This window comes from Ptychodera flava, chromosome 21, assembly GCF_041260155.1.
Source record: "Ptychodera flava strain L36383 chromosome 21, AS_Pfla_20210202, whole genome shotgun sequence".
In the NCBI taxonomy this organism is placed as follows: Eukaryota; Metazoa; Hemichordata; class Enteropneusta; family Ptychoderidae; genus Ptychodera; species Ptychodera flava.
In genome coordinates, this window is record NC_091948.1 from 26,460,700 (window position 1) to 26,480,105 (window position 19,406).

At 38.0% G+C, this 19,406-nt stretch overlaps 1 protein-coding gene across 25 annotated transcripts in view; it reads left to right on the forward strand.

The window, feature by feature from the left end:
- Positions 1-19,406, forward strand: part of LOC139121859 (scavenger receptor cysteine-rich domain-containing protein DMBT1-like) — a 42,581-nt gene that overhangs the window by 2,086 nt on the left and 21,089 nt on the right. The window contains exons 2-25 of one of the 25 annotated variants that reach the window (XM_070687091.1): positions 2,265-2,411; positions 3,006-3,268; positions 5,073-5,163; positions 5,500-5,646; positions 6,447-6,809; positions 7,679-7,699; positions 8,856-8,939; positions 9,202-9,261; positions 9,524-9,583; positions 9,851-9,934; positions 10,186-10,269; positions 10,534-10,617; positions 10,885-10,968; positions 11,235-11,318; positions 11,582-11,641; positions 11,885-11,959; positions 12,223-12,282; positions 12,528-12,602; positions 12,865-12,948; positions 13,211-13,294; positions 13,558-13,617; positions 13,863-13,937; positions 14,200-14,283; positions 14,526-14,585. In XM_070687091.1, the coding sequence (XP_070543192.1) occupies positions 2,265-2,411; positions 3,006-3,268; positions 5,073-5,163; positions 5,500-5,646; positions 6,447-6,809; positions 7,679-7,699; positions 8,856-8,939; positions 9,202-9,261; positions 9,524-9,583; positions 9,851-9,934; positions 10,186-10,269; positions 10,534-10,617; positions 10,885-10,968; positions 11,235-11,318; positions 11,582-11,641; positions 11,885-11,959; positions 12,223-12,282; positions 12,528-12,602; positions 12,865-12,948; positions 13,211-13,294; positions 13,558-13,617; positions 13,863-13,937; positions 14,200-14,283; positions 14,526-14,585 (2,373 nt within the window). The remainder of the gene's footprint in view (positions 1-2,264; positions 2,412-3,005; positions 3,269-5,072; positions 5,164-5,499; positions 5,647-6,446; positions 6,810-7,678; positions 7,700-8,855; positions 8,940-9,201; positions 9,262-9,523; positions 9,584-9,850; positions 9,935-10,185; positions 10,270-10,533; positions 10,618-10,884; positions 10,969-11,234; positions 11,319-11,581; positions 11,642-11,884; positions 11,960-12,222; positions 12,283-12,527; positions 12,603-12,864; positions 12,949-13,210; positions 13,295-13,557; positions 13,618-13,862; positions 13,938-14,199; positions 14,284-14,525; positions 14,586-19,406) is intronic. The other 24 variants (XM_070687098.1, XM_070687095.1, XM_070687092.1 and 21 more) reach the window with 24 other exon arrangements.

Here is a 19,406-nt window from a genome sequence, read left to right on the forward strand (position 1 = left end):
GAAGCGTAATGAAAAGTTCGATACAGCCATACATGTGTGCTGCCAGCATTGTTAGTTTTTTAAATTGCATTCAAGTCCGGACTAGAATTCATTTGTCATCAATAACAATAATTACAGTCCTTACAGATATATCAAGTTTTGTCAGGGAAAATATGTACAAGTTTACATGTAGACTACCATGGGAAGTAAAATAAAAATTCGGGTGAAATTCCAATATCATATTTGTTGTCCGTATCTGAAATCCAAACTCCCTATTTGAATCTAGTACATTCTTATCAATTTTCAAACACTTATAAAAGCACAGATCAACTTAGTTTAGTATTGTAAAAAACATTCATAGTTTTCTCATAGACTCCAATGTACAATGAATCAAACACTTTCGGAAAAATTCCAACGTCAAATTTCCTGTTAACACATGTACTTGTAACCACCTTCTTCTAATCAAGTACAGTTATGTCAATTGTCCAGGGTTTATATATGACGAATGCAAGTTTATATTGGGAAAAGATATTTACTCTTTTGTTACAGACTCCCATGTATTAAAGTGGATCAATATTTTTGGCGAAATTCCAAATCAAATTTCTTATACACACACATACACATACACACGCAGTTGTAAAGTTGTAAACACCCTATTCTGATCAAGTACAATTATGTCAATTATCCAGGGTAAATATATGCACAAATATTGCAAGTTTCATATTGGGAAAATTTTTCTGTTTTTTCATAGACTCCCATGTAGAGTGGATGAACGTCTTCAGTGAAATTCCAAAATTACATTTCTTGTAGACATATGCACTTGTAAACACACTATGCTAATGAAGTACATTTATATCACTTATCAAACGTCTATAAATACACAGATATTGCTAGTTTTATATTTAAAAAAGTTCATAGTTTTGTCATAGACTACCATGCATAGTGAATCAATATTTTCGATAATATTCTAAAATCAATTTTTCCACTTCAAGCAAAGTAAATTCTGCTGGTGGATATTTACTTGTCCCCGAGTCTGTCTGATAGCTCAGTAAAAAGCTTCGTGCTTTTCCGATTACTATATGGGTGTGTACTGTGTCTGTGTGTCGTCTGCTCCACGCACACTGTGTTGCTCGGTCGCGCACAGAACTGTAACATCTAAGTCGGTTACTGTGACCAACTCTTTTTGGTTGGAAGCGGTGGCCGACTGGTTTTGTGTGAGGCCTAGCAGCTAGGCGATGTTGCCGTGAGTGTGTTGGGGTTCGAATCCCGTTTGGGTTATAGTAAAAACTTATGTTTCTTTAACCTGAGTGGACAGTTCTGCTGGTGGATATTTACTTGTCCCCGAGTCTGTCTGATAGCTCTTACGAGTGGGCCTGTTATCCCTAGGAACCTGCACAACTAAATTCAATCTAACGAGCATTTTCGGAAAACAATGAGTTTCAAGCAGGAAAACAAAGAAAATTGACCCTAAACATACTAATATGTATATTTCATCAAGATTTCATCAAATACGGCCAAGTTTTTTTGAAAATTAGGTTTTGTTACAAATTGGTTAAATTTTGTTACCCCTATTTGTAACAATCAACCCAATTTGTAACAAAGGTTAACTGAATATAGGTTAAGTAAGATTTCAGTCAGAAAACAAGATTCCTTATCATTTTTGACCGAAATTAGTGAAAATTGCCCAAAAACAAACTTTTGCCATGTATCTGCACGACTGGATTATATCTTACGAGTAGGCCTCTTATCCCTAGGAACCTGCACAACGAAATTTAATCTAACGAGCATTTTCGGAAACAATGAGTTTCAACAAGGAAAACAAAGAAAATTTCCCCCAAACATACTAATATGTATATTTCATCAAGATTTCATCAAATACGGCCAAGTTTTTTGAAAATTAGGTTTTGTTACAAATTGGTTAATTTTTGTTACAAATAGGGTTGATTGTTACAAATAGGGTTGACATGTCACCCCCATTTGTAACAATCATCCCAATTTGTAACAAAAGCAGTTTCGTAAAAATGAGTTTGACAAGGAAAAAAAAGAACATTGCCCCAAAACATACAAATTTGAAAAATATGAAGATCCAATTATCCAAAATTTGTTCCAATCGAGTTCTTGTTAATCAATTCATGTGTGTCACTAATAAGATGACGAGGCAAAGTTACTTAAGGGAGTCATTGTTACTCCCGCCGTTTACCCGCGCTTTATTGAATTTCTTCGTTTCGACATTCAGTCGCACAAGTTAAACAAAACATTTTATGTTAATTGTCTTTTAATGCCAGAGACACTCTTTGAATGTAACTTCGAGCACGATTTTTGCGGCCTGTACCAAGATCAAAATGATGATTTTGATTGGACGAGACCGACAGGCTTAACTCGTACTGGTTCTTCAGGACCATACTCCGATAACACGCTGAGATCACGTGAGGGTGAGTATACATTATGACATAGACAGCATTAGCTGTCGTACGAGGGCTCTCTAAGCTTGTACTTACTCCGTATCCTCTGCTAAGGCTCAAAAACGACCACTAAAGCAACTTGAAAGTTATCCCGTCACTATTATTCTTTCGAAAAAATCGGCCGGCAGGGGTTAACTGTTCGCCAATTTTTAGAAAATGTAAATATATCTCATGGAATTACTCACAAATTTGTGTAATTTTTATTCTTGCCTTCATTGCACCATTAGCGGTCTTTTGACATTATTGAATCCATACAATTACTTTGGACTTAACGATTTTACATGTGATTTCGACTTAGATATCGAGTCATGTATAGAATACCGTCCATAAACATTAATCCCATCTGACCGATCACGTTGTCCGCATCTTCATCGCACTTCAGAGGGTGTGATCGAGATTATATGCAAACGTGTCTGTTGGCGAAAAAAATCGGCCCAACTGTCTGTTTAACAAGATAATGATGTTGTTTTGTAGATTTGGAAAGTACCACATAACAAAGAAGTATGCATATTTCTCTTAAAACATTCATATAACATCTTGTGACAACCTTCATACCTTTTTCAGGACACTATGCGCTCACAGTGGCATCCTCACTACATGTTCCGTCAATGATCGCTCGTTTGGTCATGCCACAAGTTTCTCCAAGCGATGAGACGATATGTCTCGAGTTTTACCATAACATGTACGGCACAGACACTGGCGAACTGAGGGTGTATGTTAAACCGGACGACGATACGGCTATGTATAGGGTATGGATGAAGGAATTTAATCGTGATAATATCTGGTACAAGACTGAAGTCCAATTTCAAATGCGGTCACGATTTCAGGTATTTATCATGACAGTCGAGATGTTTATCAAACTCCCGATGTTTGCAACTTGCCTAATGACCACGTCCAGGGGGCGCAGTGTAGAACGTTTTTTCTCACATTCCTGCATGGCCGCTGGGAGTGTGGGATCGATAGTGTGGGAATAATAGAATATCACACCCCCAAGGACCTGGGATCAGATTTCTTACACGAGTTGGGGATATTTTGTCTCACACGAGCCGCAGGCGAGTGTGAGACAAACTATCCCCAACGACCTGGGATCAGATTTCTCACACGAGTTGGGGATATTTTGTCTCACACGAGCCGCAGACGAGTGTGAGACAAACTATCCCCAACGAGTGTGAGAAATCTGATCCCAGGTCCTTGGTGTGTGAGATTCTTTTTCTCACATGACCACAAAATGCGTTAAATTCATATTGGACACGTACAATGTTATCAAAAATCGTGACAGCTCTGTAGTCTGCCACTGTACTTTGACCTGCTTACTTTGTAGTTCTAGTCCTTGTGTTACTCGTCGCGCCATTGGATAACATTTTGGGCGTGGAACAAAACAGACTGTTTATCATCCAATCAGAGCTCGTGTAATATTTCCTGCAGAGTGTGGGACGGTTTCTGATAGTGTGGGATCGATTTTTCCCACACTGTCGATCCCGCACTCCCAGCGGCCAGGAATGTGAGAATAATAGAATCTGACACACCCAAGGACCTGGGATCAGATTTCTCACGCGACTTGGGGGTATTTTGTCTCACAGGAGCCGCAGGCGAGTGTGAAACAAAATATCCCAAACGAGTGTGAGAAATCTGATCCCATGTCCTTGGTGTGTGAGATTCTTTTTCTCATATGACCACAGAATGCCTTAAATACAAACTGGAAACATTGACTGTCTAACTGTATCATCGACTATCAATCGTACACTTCGTGTCCATTTAGTATTCCAAGTCATTAGCGCAAACTCCGTGGGAAGTCCACTGCCAATACTTCAACATCTGCTACAGACGAGATGACCAACAAAAAAATTTACTATATGTTCCAAGTGGCCCATGTTCACCAGTTTATATTTGGAAAATTCGGCCGATTTTTGTGAATCTGTCACCAATGACGACGTGCAACATGATCTAAAATATTGACAACGCTGTCGTCTGCCCCCGTACTCTGACCTGCTTACTTTGTGGTTCCGGTCCGTGTGTTACTCATCGTGCCATTGGATGATAATTTGCGAGTTGAACGAAAGGCTTTTTATCATCCAATCAGAGCTCATGTAATATATACTGCAGAGCTTGGGACGGTTTCTGAGAGTATGGGATCGATTTTTCTCATTGTGTGAGCGCATTGCCGTTCTCTTCAACATTGGTGCAACGCGATGTCAAAAAGTGTATGGTTAATCATTTGGAGAAATGAGACATCGTTTTCAACTACGTCACTGCGATTCTGATCGTAATTAACGATTGATATACCTCCGGCAAGGCATTCAACTCCATTATAGCTCAATGATAAACATTGCACATACAAAGCACAACATTCACAGTAGGCTTATGAAACATAATATTCTAAAGGTTATGTTTTCGTCTTTACTCATTAGGGTTTAACTAATATATTTTAAGTATCTCATTGCTACTCCCATAGCATCACGTAGTGAGGGCAGGGGCGGGGTATTGCCTTCTTATAACTTAGCAATATGTATCGAAAATTGACAAGACACAGTTTAAACATCGCATAAGATCATCAATGTTAACTGATATGTTGAGACACATTTCACTTTGGGATTTCTCAAAGCGACATTTCTCATTTGACTTGATTTCCAGATCATATTTGAAGGGAATGTCGAAAATAGTGCGAGAAATGTCATAGCAATCGATGACGTCAGCTTAATTTGTGGTCCTTGTAACAGTCCAGGTAGTGTATATATACATTTACTTTCCAAACCGAACGTAAATGCAGCTTTAAAAAGTACACGTCTTGAAGATTTTTGACAGCAATCGTCTTGAGAATGGAATTACTACTCAACTGATTTCACCCCTAAACATCACATTCAGATGCAACACTGTGCGAAACGCTTCTGGCGCTAGCAAGGCTTGGTGGACTTATTCGCCCGCCGTGTGTCTGAAGTGTTGCGAAGTTGTTATTATTTAAGTGTATGAATAAAATCACCGGTTCAAGTTTACCTCTGCCGAGCCAAAGTTACAGTCTTTTCCTTGCAATATTGAAGTTGTATTTTCTATCTTACTTTAGATGTCATCGCCACCGATGATGACATAGAAGGTGGATTTTTCCCTTTGAAATCTTCTCCTCACGATATCAGTGGGTGGTCGTCGGCGAACGAGCTAGTTTGTGCCTCCTACTACACGTCAACATACGAAACAGGGACGAGAGACTATTGTAAGTAAAACTGAAGTGATCGCCAAATGAAATGGAGACGGATGTTGAGAACAACAATGCTTTTAGTGATGGTGGAAGGCGTCTCGTGTTAAATATGATAAGTCAAATGATCAAATATGATACGTGCAAAGTTGTTCATCTTCAGGTCAAATATTGTCAACGGTCGATCAGACAGCCTTTAACTTCTGCGCATATTTTTTCCCTCAGTCTTCTCGTTGTTGTTATATCTGTCTGATGTCGCGATGTTGCGCATTTGAACGTCGCTTGCACGGCCAAACTACAGTTCTATAGACAACATACAATGCAGGATAGAGGCCAGGCCATATGATACGCATGTACCCGCATGCACTGCTCATTCAATAAAGTCTTTCCCGATCACCACACCGTCATCCAATATGACCCGCCCCTAAACTGGAGGCCACAAATGGACTATTTGATGAAAATTAGACAAAACATTGCATTCACCGCAAGACAATGAATATCTTCTACCGTAAATCACATTCCGCATACAGCTTAAAAGCGACCCAAATACGTACAGTATCCTGTGTCAAATTATTTTCATCAGAATAAGTGTGTTGAAGAGACATTAATCGCGAGTAAAGCTGAACACCAATTAAATGTACACCACCTTGCATGTAAATTAACTCTGAACATTTATTCCTGGATCCAGTATTATGTATAAACTTAAACTGTGCAATCATCAATATATTTGGCTGTAGAAAATGGAAATAGATGTTAATTTTTGGCAGTTCGGGTTTTTTGTAATTTTGTAGGTTTACTCCGCGTCCCTTTCATTTCAGCTTCCGATATCAATTGTGGTCATTACGGCTCGATTGATTATGGATTGACAGTGAAATTTAGCTCCCCTAATTACCCTGCGAATTATCCAGACTTGGCCCACTGTGAATGGATTGCACACACCAAATCTGGTCTACCAATCCACGTCTCCTTCGAAGACTTTGAAACTGAGCCAACGTACGATTTCATTCACGTCGGAGAGGGTGACAACTCAGAGGATGAAAGCTCGCGCGTGATCGAATTTCACTCTGGCTCAACACTGCCGAATTCCTTCACTTCATCCAAAGACAGCATTTGGATCAAATTCTTGACAGATAACGTTTACAATATGAGGGGATTTACTGTTAACCTTAGAGAGAGCGATGGTGAGCCATTTTCTTTGATAGTCGATCCGGTAGATGTAGTGCACAATCTGAAGTTCTTTCCTATACAGAATGCATGAATCTGTCTAGGGCCTACTCCCCTGCTTAAAGCACATGCACACATTCACACAAATTATACAGCAAATTCTTACTAGAAAGTATAGACCTGAAAAAATAGCAGAATAGAAATAATGCAACACAAGAAGACACTATATTTACAGGCATTGGATCTCTCGTCATTATTTTGCGACCCTTTAATTACGTCTCGCCATAAACAAAAGCGTTTACGACACTCCGTCAAGCCCGCACTAAGGTCATTGTTTCACGGTATTACTCGTCTACCTATGCATCCTCTCCATCATTCATTTTCTCGCCGTGAAAACTCACTTGAACCCCTCATTTTCCTCTCTTTTCATGGACAGCTGGTCTTCTTGATTTTTTTCACGAGGATAAGACACAAATGTTTGGTCGAATTTTTCAAATAGTTGACATTAAAGTAGATGCGCCTGGAAAGTGAAAGACATAAACTTTCGAGCAAACTATCCCAAATCAAACTTTACATCATTCTCTTACCAAATCAAGAATAAAATATAAGGGGTCAAAGTGTAAAGTTGTGTTCTACAGAAACAAATTACCTGGCAATTACTGATTTTACATTCGAAATGCTCGCCATATCAGTATTAACACTATGAGTAAATATAAAATTTTCGAAGAACTGAGTCCGTGAACATATTTTTACAGCTAGAATTTTTAAAATGAGCCTCCCCGGCAAATGTTAGACCAGAAAGTTATCTGAAAATTTGAGTCTTGTTGTCTAGTCTATCCTCGAGGCGCATTCTATACCTTACGCCTGAATCTCCTCTTGTTTTCAGCCACTGGTGAGACAACAACAGGTAAGCCAGTTTTCTGTCGATAAAACATGGTACCGTATATAATATATATATATATATATATATATATATATATATAATATATATATATATATATATATATATTATGATATAAATAGATGCAAATATATATATATGCATATATATTCACACACACACACACACACACACACACACACACACACATATATATATATATATATATATATATATATATGTATATATATATACATACATATATATATACACTGAGAATCTAGGAACTTGTAGTTGTCACTCTACAGGCTGTTTCATGCGCTAAGCAATCATCAGGAGTGAGTATTTGGCGGGAATGGGACTGTTTATATTGTGTTGCAGGTGAGTATGCATATTCAAATAAGCGGTTGCGGCCAATGGCAAGTCAGTTATTAATGAGGAGGAATTTGCTGCGGTGTCTGCATTTTGAGAGGAATTCTGTTCGTTTGTTAAGGGTTGATTTGCTGTCTGAATAAATTATATGGAGCTTTTCTGTTATGCAAAGGTTGCAGCATTTGGTTTTATTTGAATAGGGGGGAGCTCTGTCGATGATTGACCATTTGATATCGTAGTTTCTGTTGTTGTCTTTGAGTTTCCATATGAATTTTGATAGTTCTGTGCTATTTCTGTGCTCGGGTGTTTTGAATGTGTACTTGTGATACGTGTAGCTTTGTTTGAAGGTTGAGTCCGTGAGTCCAATGTAGTATTTCTGATCGTTGTTTGTGGTTACATTGGCTTTGTATATTACTGAAGAGGTGAGGCAGTTTCCTGAAAGTGGACAATCGTCTTTTTTTCGGCAGTTGCACAACTTCTCTTGTTCCCTGTCTTTATGCAGTATTTGGTTGTTGTGGGTTTTGATTATACTTCCCAGGTTTCTGGAGCAACTGTAGCTTACTTTCACGTTGTTTTTGTTGAAGAGCTCTTCGACATCTTTGTCAAATTTTGAATAGCCGGATTTGGCTTTGATTAAGGTTTAAGACTTCGGATCAGTATGCAATCTTCTTCCCTTAACAATTGCTCCGACCTCTGGATACGTAACTCAGGTACTTGTGATCCATATTACCAATTTATAGTATATCATTTACAGAACATGGGATAACACAAGACAAATTCCCACTCACAAATAGAATGTTTCAATTTTCAGATTGGACGACTGAAGAACAGACAACCAGATGGCCATGGTGGACAACCTGGTGGATAACAACAGAAATGGAAACTACTACAGCGGGTAGGTTTAGTTTGCTGTTGAACATCCAAAGTCCTCAGAATGTGAAATCATTAATTACTTTCTCAAGACGTATCCGGATTTGGCTTTGATTAAGGTTAAAGACTTCGGATCAGTATGTAATCTTCTTCCCTGAACAATTCTCCGACCTTTAGATACATAGCTAAGGTACTTGTGATCCACATTAGCATTTTATAGTATAGTATTTACAAAACATGGGAAAACACAATACAAAGTCTCACAAATAGAATGTTTCAATTTTCAGATTGGACGACTGTCGATCAGACAACCAGATGGACAACAGAAATGGAAACTACTACAGAGGGTAGGTTTAGTTTGCTGTTGAACATCCAAAGTCCTAAGAATGTGTAATTATTAGCTTATTTCTGAAGACGTATCCGGATTTGGCTTTGATTGAGCTTAAAGACTTGGGATCAGTATGCCATCTTCTTCCATGAACAATTGCTCCGACCTCTCGATACATAGCTAAGGTACTTTTATCCATATTATCAATTTATAGTATAGAATTTACAAAACATGGGATAACACAAGACAAATTCTCACAAATAGAATGTTTCAATTTTCAGATTGGACGACTGTCGATCAGACAACCAGATGGACAACAGAAATGGAAACTACTACAGAGGGTAGGTTTAGTTTGCTGTTGAACATCTAAAGTCCTAAGAATTAGTAATCATTATCTACTTTCTAAAGACGTATCCGGATTTGGCTTTGATTAAGGTTAAAGACTTCGGATCAGTATGTCATCTTCTTGCCTGAACAATTACTCCGACCTCTCGATACATAGCTAACATACTTGTGATCCATTTTATCAATTTATAATAAATTATTTACAAAACATGGGATAACAGAAGACAAATTCCCACTCATAAATAGAATGTTTCGATTTTCAGATTGGACAACTGAAGAACAGACAACCAGATGGCCATGGTGGACAACCTGGCGGACAACAACAGAAATGGAAACTACAACAGCGGGTAGGTTTAGTTTACTGTTGAACGTCCAAAGCCCTAAGAATGTGTAATCATTAACTACTTTCTCAAGCATTGATTAAGGTTTAAGACTTCGAATCAATATGTAATCTTCTTCCCTGAACAATTGCTCCGACCTCTCGATACATAGCTAACATACTTGTGATCCATATTACCAATTTATAGTATATTATTTACAAAACATGGGAAAACACAAGACAAATTCCCACTCACAAATAGAATGTTTTAATTTTCAGATTGGACGACTGAAGAACAGACAACCAGATGGCCATGGTGGACAACCTGGTGGACAACAACAGAAATGGAAACTACTACAGCGGGTAGGTTAAGTTTGCTGTTGAACATCCAAAGTCCTCATAATGTGTAATCATTATCTACTTACTAAAGAAGTATCCGGATTTGGCTTTGATTAAGGTTTAAGACTACGAATCAATATGTAATCTTCTTCCCTGAACAATTGCTCCGACCTCTGGATACATAGCTAACATACTTGAGATCCATTTTATCAATTTATAGAATAGTTACAAAACATGGGATAACAGAAGACAAATTCCCACTCATAAATAGAATGTTTCGATTTTCAGATTGGACGACTGAAGAACGGACAACAAGATGGCCATGGTGGACAACCTGGTGGACAACAACACAAATGGAAACTACTACAGCGGGTAGATTTAGTTTACTGTTGAATATCCAAAGCCCTAAGAATGTGTAATCATTAACTACTTTCCTAAGAAGTGTCCGAATTTGGCTTTGATTAAGGTTTAAGACTTCGAATCAATATGTAATCTTCTTCCCTGAACAATTGCTCCGACCTCTCGATACATAGCTAACGTACTTGTGATCCATTCTATCAATTTATAGTATATTATTTACAGAACATGGGATAAACCAAGACAAATTCCCACTCACAAATAGAATATTTTAATTTTCAGATTGGACGACTGAAGAACAGACAACCAGATGGCCATGGTGGACAACCTGGTGGACAACAACAGAAATGGAAACTAGTACAGCGGGTAGGTTTAGTTTACTGTTGAACATCCAAAGTCCTCAGAATGTGAAATCATTAATAACTTTCTCAGGACGTATCCGGATTTGGCTTTGATTAAGGTTACAGACTTCGGATCAGTATGTAATCTTCTTCCCTGCACTATTCTCCGACCTCTGGATACATAGCTAACATACTTGTGATCCATTTTATCAATTTATAGAATAGTATTTACAAAACATGGGATAAACCAAGACCAATTCCCACTCACAAATAGAATGTTTTAATTTTCAGATTGGACGACTGAAGAACAGACAACCAGATGGCCATGGTGGACAACCTGGCGGACAACAACAGAAATGGAAACTACTACAGCTGGTAGGTTTAGTTTGCTGTTGAACATCCAAATTCCTACGAATGTGTTATCATTAACTACTTTCTCAGGACGTATCCGGATTTGGCTTTGATTAAGGTTACAGACTTGGGATCAATATGTAATCTTCTTCCCTGAACAATTGCTACGACCACTGGATACATAGCTAAGGCATTTTTGATCCATATTACCAATTTGTAGTATAGTATTTACAAATAATGGGATAACACAAGACAAATTCTCACAAATAGAATGTTTCAATTTTCAGATTGGACGACTGTCGAAGAGACAACCAGATGGACAACAGAAATGGAAACTACTACAGAGGGTAAGTTTAGTTTGCTGTTGAACATCCAAAGTCCTAAGAAGGTGTAATCATTAACTACTTTCTCAAGACGTATCCGGATTTGGCTTTGATTAAGGTTAAAGATTTCGGATCAGTATGTAATCTTCTTCCCTGAACAATTCTCCGACCTCTGGATACATAGCTAAGGTACTGGATCCATATTATAAATTTATAGTATAGTATTTACAAAACATGGGATAACACAAGACAAATTCTCACAAATAGAACGTTTAAAGACAACCAGATGGCCATGGTGGACAACCTGGTGGACAACAACAGAAATAGAAACTACTACAGAGGGTAGGTTTAGTTTGCTGTTGAACATCTAAAGTCCTACGAATGTGTAATCATTAACTACTTTCTCAGGACGTATCCGGATTTGGCTTTGATTAAGGTTACAGACTTGGGATCAGTATGTAATCTTCTTCCCTGAACAATTGCTACGACTTCTGGATACATAGTTAAGGCACTTTTGATCCATATTACCAATTTGTAGTATAGTATTTACAAATCATGGGATAACACAAGACAAATTCTCACAAATAGAATGTTTCAATTTTCAGATTGGACGACTGTCGAAGAGACAACCAGATGGACAACAGAAATGGAAACTACTACAGAGGGTAGGTTTAGTTTGCTGTTGAACATCCAAAGTCCTAAGAAGGTGTAATCATTAACTACTTTCTCAAGACGTATCCGGATTTGGCTTTGATTAAGGTTAAAGATTTCGGATCAGTATGTAATCTTCTTCCCTGAACAATTCTCCGACCTCTGGATACATAGCTAAGGTACTTGTGATCCATATTATCAATTTATAGTATAGTATTTACAAAACATGGGATAACACAAGACAAATTCTCACAAATAGAACGTTTAAAGACAACCAGATGGCCATGGTGGACAACCTGGTGGACAACAACAGAAATGGAAACTACTACAGAGGGTAGGTTTAGTTTGCTGTTGAACATCCAAAGTCCTACGAATGTGTAATCATTAACTACTTTCTCAGGACGTATCCGGATTTGGCTTTGATTAAGGTACAGACTTGGGATCAGTATGTAATCTTCTTCCCTGAACAATTGCTACGACCTCTGAATACATAGCTAAGGTACTTGTGATCCATATTACCAATTTATAGTATAGTATTTACAAAACATGGGATAACAAAAGACAAATTCTCACAAATGGAATGTTTCAATTTTCAGATTGGACGACTGAAGAAAAGACAACCAGATGGCCATGGTGGACAACCTGGCGGACAACAACAGAAATGGATACTACTACAGAGGGTAAGTTTAGTTTGCTGTTGAACATCCAAATTCCTACGAATGTGTAATCATTAACTACTTTCTCAGGACGTATCCGGATTTGGCTTTGATTAAGGTTACAGACTTGGGATCAGTATGTAATCTTCTTCCCTGAACAATTCTCCAACCTCTTGATATATAGCTAAGGTACTTGTGATCCATATTACCAATTTATAGTATAGTATTTACAAAACATGGGATAACAAAAGACAAATTCTCACAAATGGAATGTTTCAATTTTCAGATTGGACGACTGAAGAAAAGACAACCAGATGGCCATGGTGGACAACCTGGCGGACAACAACAGAAATGGATACTACTACAGAGGGTAAGTTTAGTTTGCTGTTGAACATCCAAATTCCTACGAATGTGTAATCATTAACTACTTTCTCAGGACGTATCCGGATTTGGCTTTGATTAAGGTTACAGACTTGGGATCAATATGTAATCTTCTTCCCTGAACAATTGCTACGACTTCTGGATACATAGTTAAGGCACTTTTGATCCATATTACCAATTTGTAGTATAGTATTTACAAATCATGGGATAACACAAGACAAATTCTCACAAATAGAATGTTTCAATTTTCAGATTGGACGACTGTCGAAGAGACAACCAGATGGACAACAGAAATGGAAACTACTACAGAGGGTAGGTTTAGTTTGTTGTTGAACATCCAAAGTCCTAAGAAGGTGTAATCATTAACTACTTTCTCAAGACGTATCCGGATTTGGCTTTGATTAAGGTTAAAGATTTCGGATCAGTATGTAATCTTCTTCCCTGAACAATTCTCCGACCTCTGGAAACATAGCTAAGGTACTTGTGATCCATATTATCAATTTATAGTATAGTATTTACAAAACATGGGATAACACAAGACAAATTCTCACAAATAGAACGTTTAAAGACAACCAGATGGCCATGGTGGACAACCTGGTGGACAACAACAGAAATGGAAACTACTACAGAGGGTAGGTTTAGTTTGCTGTTGAACATCCAAAGTCCTACGAATGTGTAATCATTAACTACTTTCTCAGGACGTATCCGGATTTGGCTTTGATTAAGGTACAGACTTGGGATCAATATGTAATCTTCTTCCCTGAACAATTGCTACGACCTCTGAATACATAGCTAAGGTACTTGTGATCCATATTACCAATTTATAGTATAGTATTTACAAAACATGGGATAACAAAAGACAAATTCTCACAAATGGAATGTTTCAATTTTCAGATTGGACGACTGAAGAAAAGACAACCAGATGGCCATGGTGGACAACCTGGCGGACAACAACAGAAATGGATACTACTACAGAGGGTAAGTTTAGTTTGCTGTTGAACATCCAAATTCCTACGAATGTGTAATCATTAACTACTTTCTCAGGACGTATCCGGATTTGGCTTTGATTAAGGTTACAGACTTGGGATCAGTATGTAATCTTCTTCCCTGAACAATTCTCCAACCTCTGGATATATAGCTAAGGTACTTGTGATCCATATTACCAATTTATATTATAGTATTTACAAAACATGGGATCACAAATGACATTCAATTTTCAGATTGGACAACTGTCGAAGAGACAACCAGATTGACAACAGAAATGGAAAGTACTACAGATGGTAGGTTTAGTTTGTTGTTGAACATCCAAAGTCCCAAAGAAGGTGTGATCATTAACTACTTTCTCAGAACGTAGCAGAGTCATATAATTATGTTCAAACGTAGAAATATCCGCCACTGACGTTGAAATAAAATTTGTGAATAGTGTGCATTTTTTTATTTATATCGTTCTTTTGCATTTTCATTCTCTGTTTGTTGACAAGGGACACTTTGAACAGAACATTGCTCTGCTGGTCAAAACTAATTACAAACGACAACGTTAAGCCATTTTGCTATGACTTTTTCAGTAATGGAATGGCAAAGGGAAACTGCTCAAAGTCGAATGTCATGCTCCCTTCTAAATAATGTTTTGTCAAAATAACATCACAGCTGTTTACTTTATTAATTATCAGAGAAGTAGTAAAGTAAACGTGGGCAACTGGGATGAAGTAAGAATTTTTACACCCATTTTATTCATTTATCTACATGAAGCGAAGGAAAAATTAACCATCCATGTAACTAAAGTGTGACCCTGACCTATATATGAACTCACGCGCAGCAGTGCATTGTCCTGAACTAAGCGGGGAAATTCCCTGCTGAGTCATTCACATTCCAAATGGAACTTGCGCAATACAGTAGCTATGACTCACCCCCACTGAGCAAAACAGAACGACATTCTATTCTCTCTCTCATTTGTTAGATAGATTCTGACTGAGCCGTACCGGAGCTCTTACAAAGACCCGTATCGGAGCTGCGGGTCTCGTTTCTGGATGTGAATTTTATCTGCTGGCTGGTCCATTTTCACTATGTTGGAGTCGTCGGAACGAGATTTTCCCCTACCCTACCGGAACACTGTTGCGCAATATCCCTATCAGGACGCAGCAGGAACTTTCCGGTAGGGAATTTCGCAATACCGCTTTCGCAATACCGTTCCAGTTGCTTAGTAACTTGTGATGTCATGTTCAATGTCTGTTATTCTACAGTTTTCAGAAAAATTTTCTACAGAATTTTTTCTGAATCTAACTTTCATATCCATTCAATCCATAATATCGTAGATATCGCTCCAGCGGCGGACTAAATCCTTCTTGTTTTTGTATTTCTAGCGCCTGATGAAATATGTTCTGAATAAGTTCTGACCCCGGGGCCTCTGTTGTTGCACCTTTTTCTTGTATTTGTGTAAGCAGCTGTTTATATTGCACATAATAATGTTTATATTTCTCTCGTCTCTTTGCTACACCCGTTTTCCCTTGTATCACATCAATAATAACACCTGGTATAGGAGTTAAAGCTAAAAGAACTGGAACTGCCGGAATTGCCGCTATTACAGCTGAACTTACAAGAATTCCTTTAGTAATATTAAGAGCCATATCAATTCGACCCATTAATTTATAACTTCGTCGATATGCAGCACTTGTTCTTTCTATGTAATCAGCCAATTGTTCAACGCTTTCAACAACTGAGATGTGCATTTTTACTGTATATGTAAGGGGGGGATAAAAAATAATTGTAGTAATATAGAAATACAATATGGCAGAAGGAGGAGAAGATATACCATTCCAGGATTTCGTTAATACAAATTTGAATGACGATGATGCTACTGCTGAAACATCTTTTATCGGCGATAATACCCTTGCAGAAGCCGAGCCTTTCCAGGCCGGCTCAAGCGACAGACCCGCAGGTGAGTCGTTGTTTAGACAGAGAGAAGAACTTACAGATATAACGGCTAACCAATACTTAGATAGTAATAGGATTACTGATGCGCATAAACGAGAATTAATGCATACGAATACTAGTATTAGGGATGGAGAGCTGTATTATCGAGAAGCCAGGCTGACATCAAATAAAGGCACGAAGTCTTTAATGCCCTCCTCAATAAAAGGTAAGGGAGCTGCAGAATTTAAAAAAGATATATTAGGAATAGATCCAGATTTTGTAACAGAATTGACTGATAATGAAACAAAAATGTTATTGAAAAGGGCGGCCGATAGACTGAAACCATACGACATTGGACGACTCAGAGATAGAATAACAGATTTACGAGAAAATTTTAGCGATAATGCCGATGAAATACGTACTATCGAAAATAAAATCGAAAAATGGAATAATGAAAACCCTGAATATAGAGCTATTAATGATGAATTGAGGATTGCGAATATGCGTATTAGCGACCTTAACAACGAAAAAGTCAAAATAAGGCTAGAGAAAAGAGAAGTTGAAAAACAGTTAAAGGATCCTGAAACGAGCACCCAAGGAAAAGAAAAGACGAGAAACTACTAGCTGAACTCATAACAAGAGAAGCTAAAGTTGACAATCGAATTGAATACGAACATGGTAAGATCAGTGGGGCACGTGAAAGTCTGGCTACGACTAGGTCTCTTCGTGATGTAATTTCTGATCCAGAATTATCACTGAGACTGAAGCTAACAGAGTTATTTAAACGAAATGGTATAACAATCGCTGCAATACTGACTGCCCTTGGAATGACAATATCAACAATTGCCCTGGCTGTGACTAAAGGAGGAGGAGGAGGAGCGGGAGCAGGAACTGGAGCAAACGCAGGAGGTTCAGGTCCGCCCAAAGTATATACAAAAGCGAAAGAAATTGTAAAGCAATTTGGTGAATGGTTAAAAACCTTGGCCGCAAAAAGTGCTGCTGCAATACCAGGTTTAATCGGCTCCCTTGTCAGTTTTCTATTAAAAACAGCAGGATCGGTTGTCGGATTTGTTGGAGAACAGCTATGGATATTTTTAACTGGATTAACATTAGTCATTATAAATAAAATTATGTATTAATATATCACACTCCCCTACGGCATCAACATGTTTGGTGAAAAGAATATTGCAAAGTTTCTTTCTAAAAATAAAGACCTGTTTGGTTTCTCTGTCGAATTGGAATGGTGCAAACTCCGACGAGTAAATCGACATATCCTTCGAGCAAATCCAGGTGTCCGACTCAAAGATGATAATCTTTATCATAACATATTAGCTTTCGTGAAGGAATGTCAAAAGACTAACTTCTTTAAGCGACTAGAATTCATAGCTGTATTCCAGGATACTGAGGATGACCAAGAGGCTCATCATCTCCAAGAATATTGGTTCTTCGATTGATTCGCGACACAGGTAATCGATTTATCTTTCAGTCAGACGGAAATATTTATGTAAAGATGTGATTTTTTCTTCTAAGTTATTATATACACGAAGTGAAACTTAATTTTCTTTTTTTCTTCTACTATATATACATTACACGAAAAATGGGGTACGATAGAACATTATCACCGACTTTCACCAACCGAATACCGAATGGAACAAAGTCAGAAAGAACTCATCATGTGATTGCTCATAATCCAAGTGAGGCAGATCCAGGCCAGACACTTATCATACGATGTCCGAAGTTAGAAAGCGGAGTACTCTTAGTTCCAGATACTTTCGACCTGGTTTTTGATCTCGAAGTAACGGGAGATGAATATAACCGAGTAGTACAAAATGTTGCAAAAAATTTGGTGGAGCGTATGAAACTCACATTTGAGGGTCAGACACTTTTCGATTGAATAAATATAACCTTATTGAATGTTATCGCGATCTCTTCAAACATAAAAAGGAGAGAACGAACATGACACTGTACGGAATTCAGAACGAAAATCTAAGAAAATTAAGAAGCGGTTCGACCGATGGAGATCAAAACGTCGTGGGCGATAAGTTACTTTTCGACACATATAAAACAAAATATGCTATTCGTCTCACTCATCCCCTCGTGACAGACCATGGAGTTGCATATCCAAAGCGTTAGGTAGTCATATTGAATGGGAAATTACGTTGGCACCCGCCCCCAATTACTTGTCAGTAATCAGGTTGTTACAACCAATTATAAATTAAAAAACATTCAAATGGAATACGAACAATTTCGGACCTCGATCTCGCGAGGTCAACTGCTGGTTATTACAACGGTGGAAAAAGTTACCTTTACGAGCATATACATTATTTTAGAACAATCCCATTCAAAGAATCGGACACGGTTATCAATGAAAATATAAATGTACCACGACGTAGCATTAGAGGTATCGCTATATCTACTTCACTAAAAATCAGAATCAGACAGAACTGAACAGTGAACTTTTCTTTAACCCCTCCATTGAATCTGTGTCTGTATCAATCGAAGGCATTGCAAATAAAGTGTACGCTCAGAAGATGATACCAAGACAATTTTGGCGAGAGGTGCGACGGTATTTTGCTGAAGATAAAGATTGGTGTGAAATTGATATAGATGAGGCCGATTATTTGAAGAATAAATTCTGTCTGTTTATCGATCTGCGTAGTTTTAAAGATATTGAGTTTCATGGAAATGGTTTAAAAGTAATGAACACAAAGGACGGAATTCAACTTGAGATCCTGAAGAAAGATGCCTCGTGGGGTGGCGATGACGCTCACAATGATAATATATTTGCCCACATTTATGTTATCAGTGATGCCCTGGTCTCTATTGAAAATAGTAGATTAATGTCTTTACAATTTTAAACCATGACCCGTCGTCCGTCCTATCGGCCATGTTTCTGCCAGCCATTCGCCCGTGTCTGGATTGTATAGCTGCACACGTTTGATATCATTTGGCGCCATCATGATTTTACTGCGCTTTTCACTACGGATTTCTCCAGCCTTTTTCCGTACAAACTGTACAAACTGTGCCGGCTCCGGCTTCTTCCCAGTTTCAAACAGATCTTTATAATCTTCAAAGTTCAAATGTTTTCTAACACAAACATCTTTCACCCCTTTATTTTTTTTCGTCTCGGAAACGGGAGTTCGAAAAGCATACACTTTCGAGCGTATGCCGACAAAATCAAGAATAGGTTC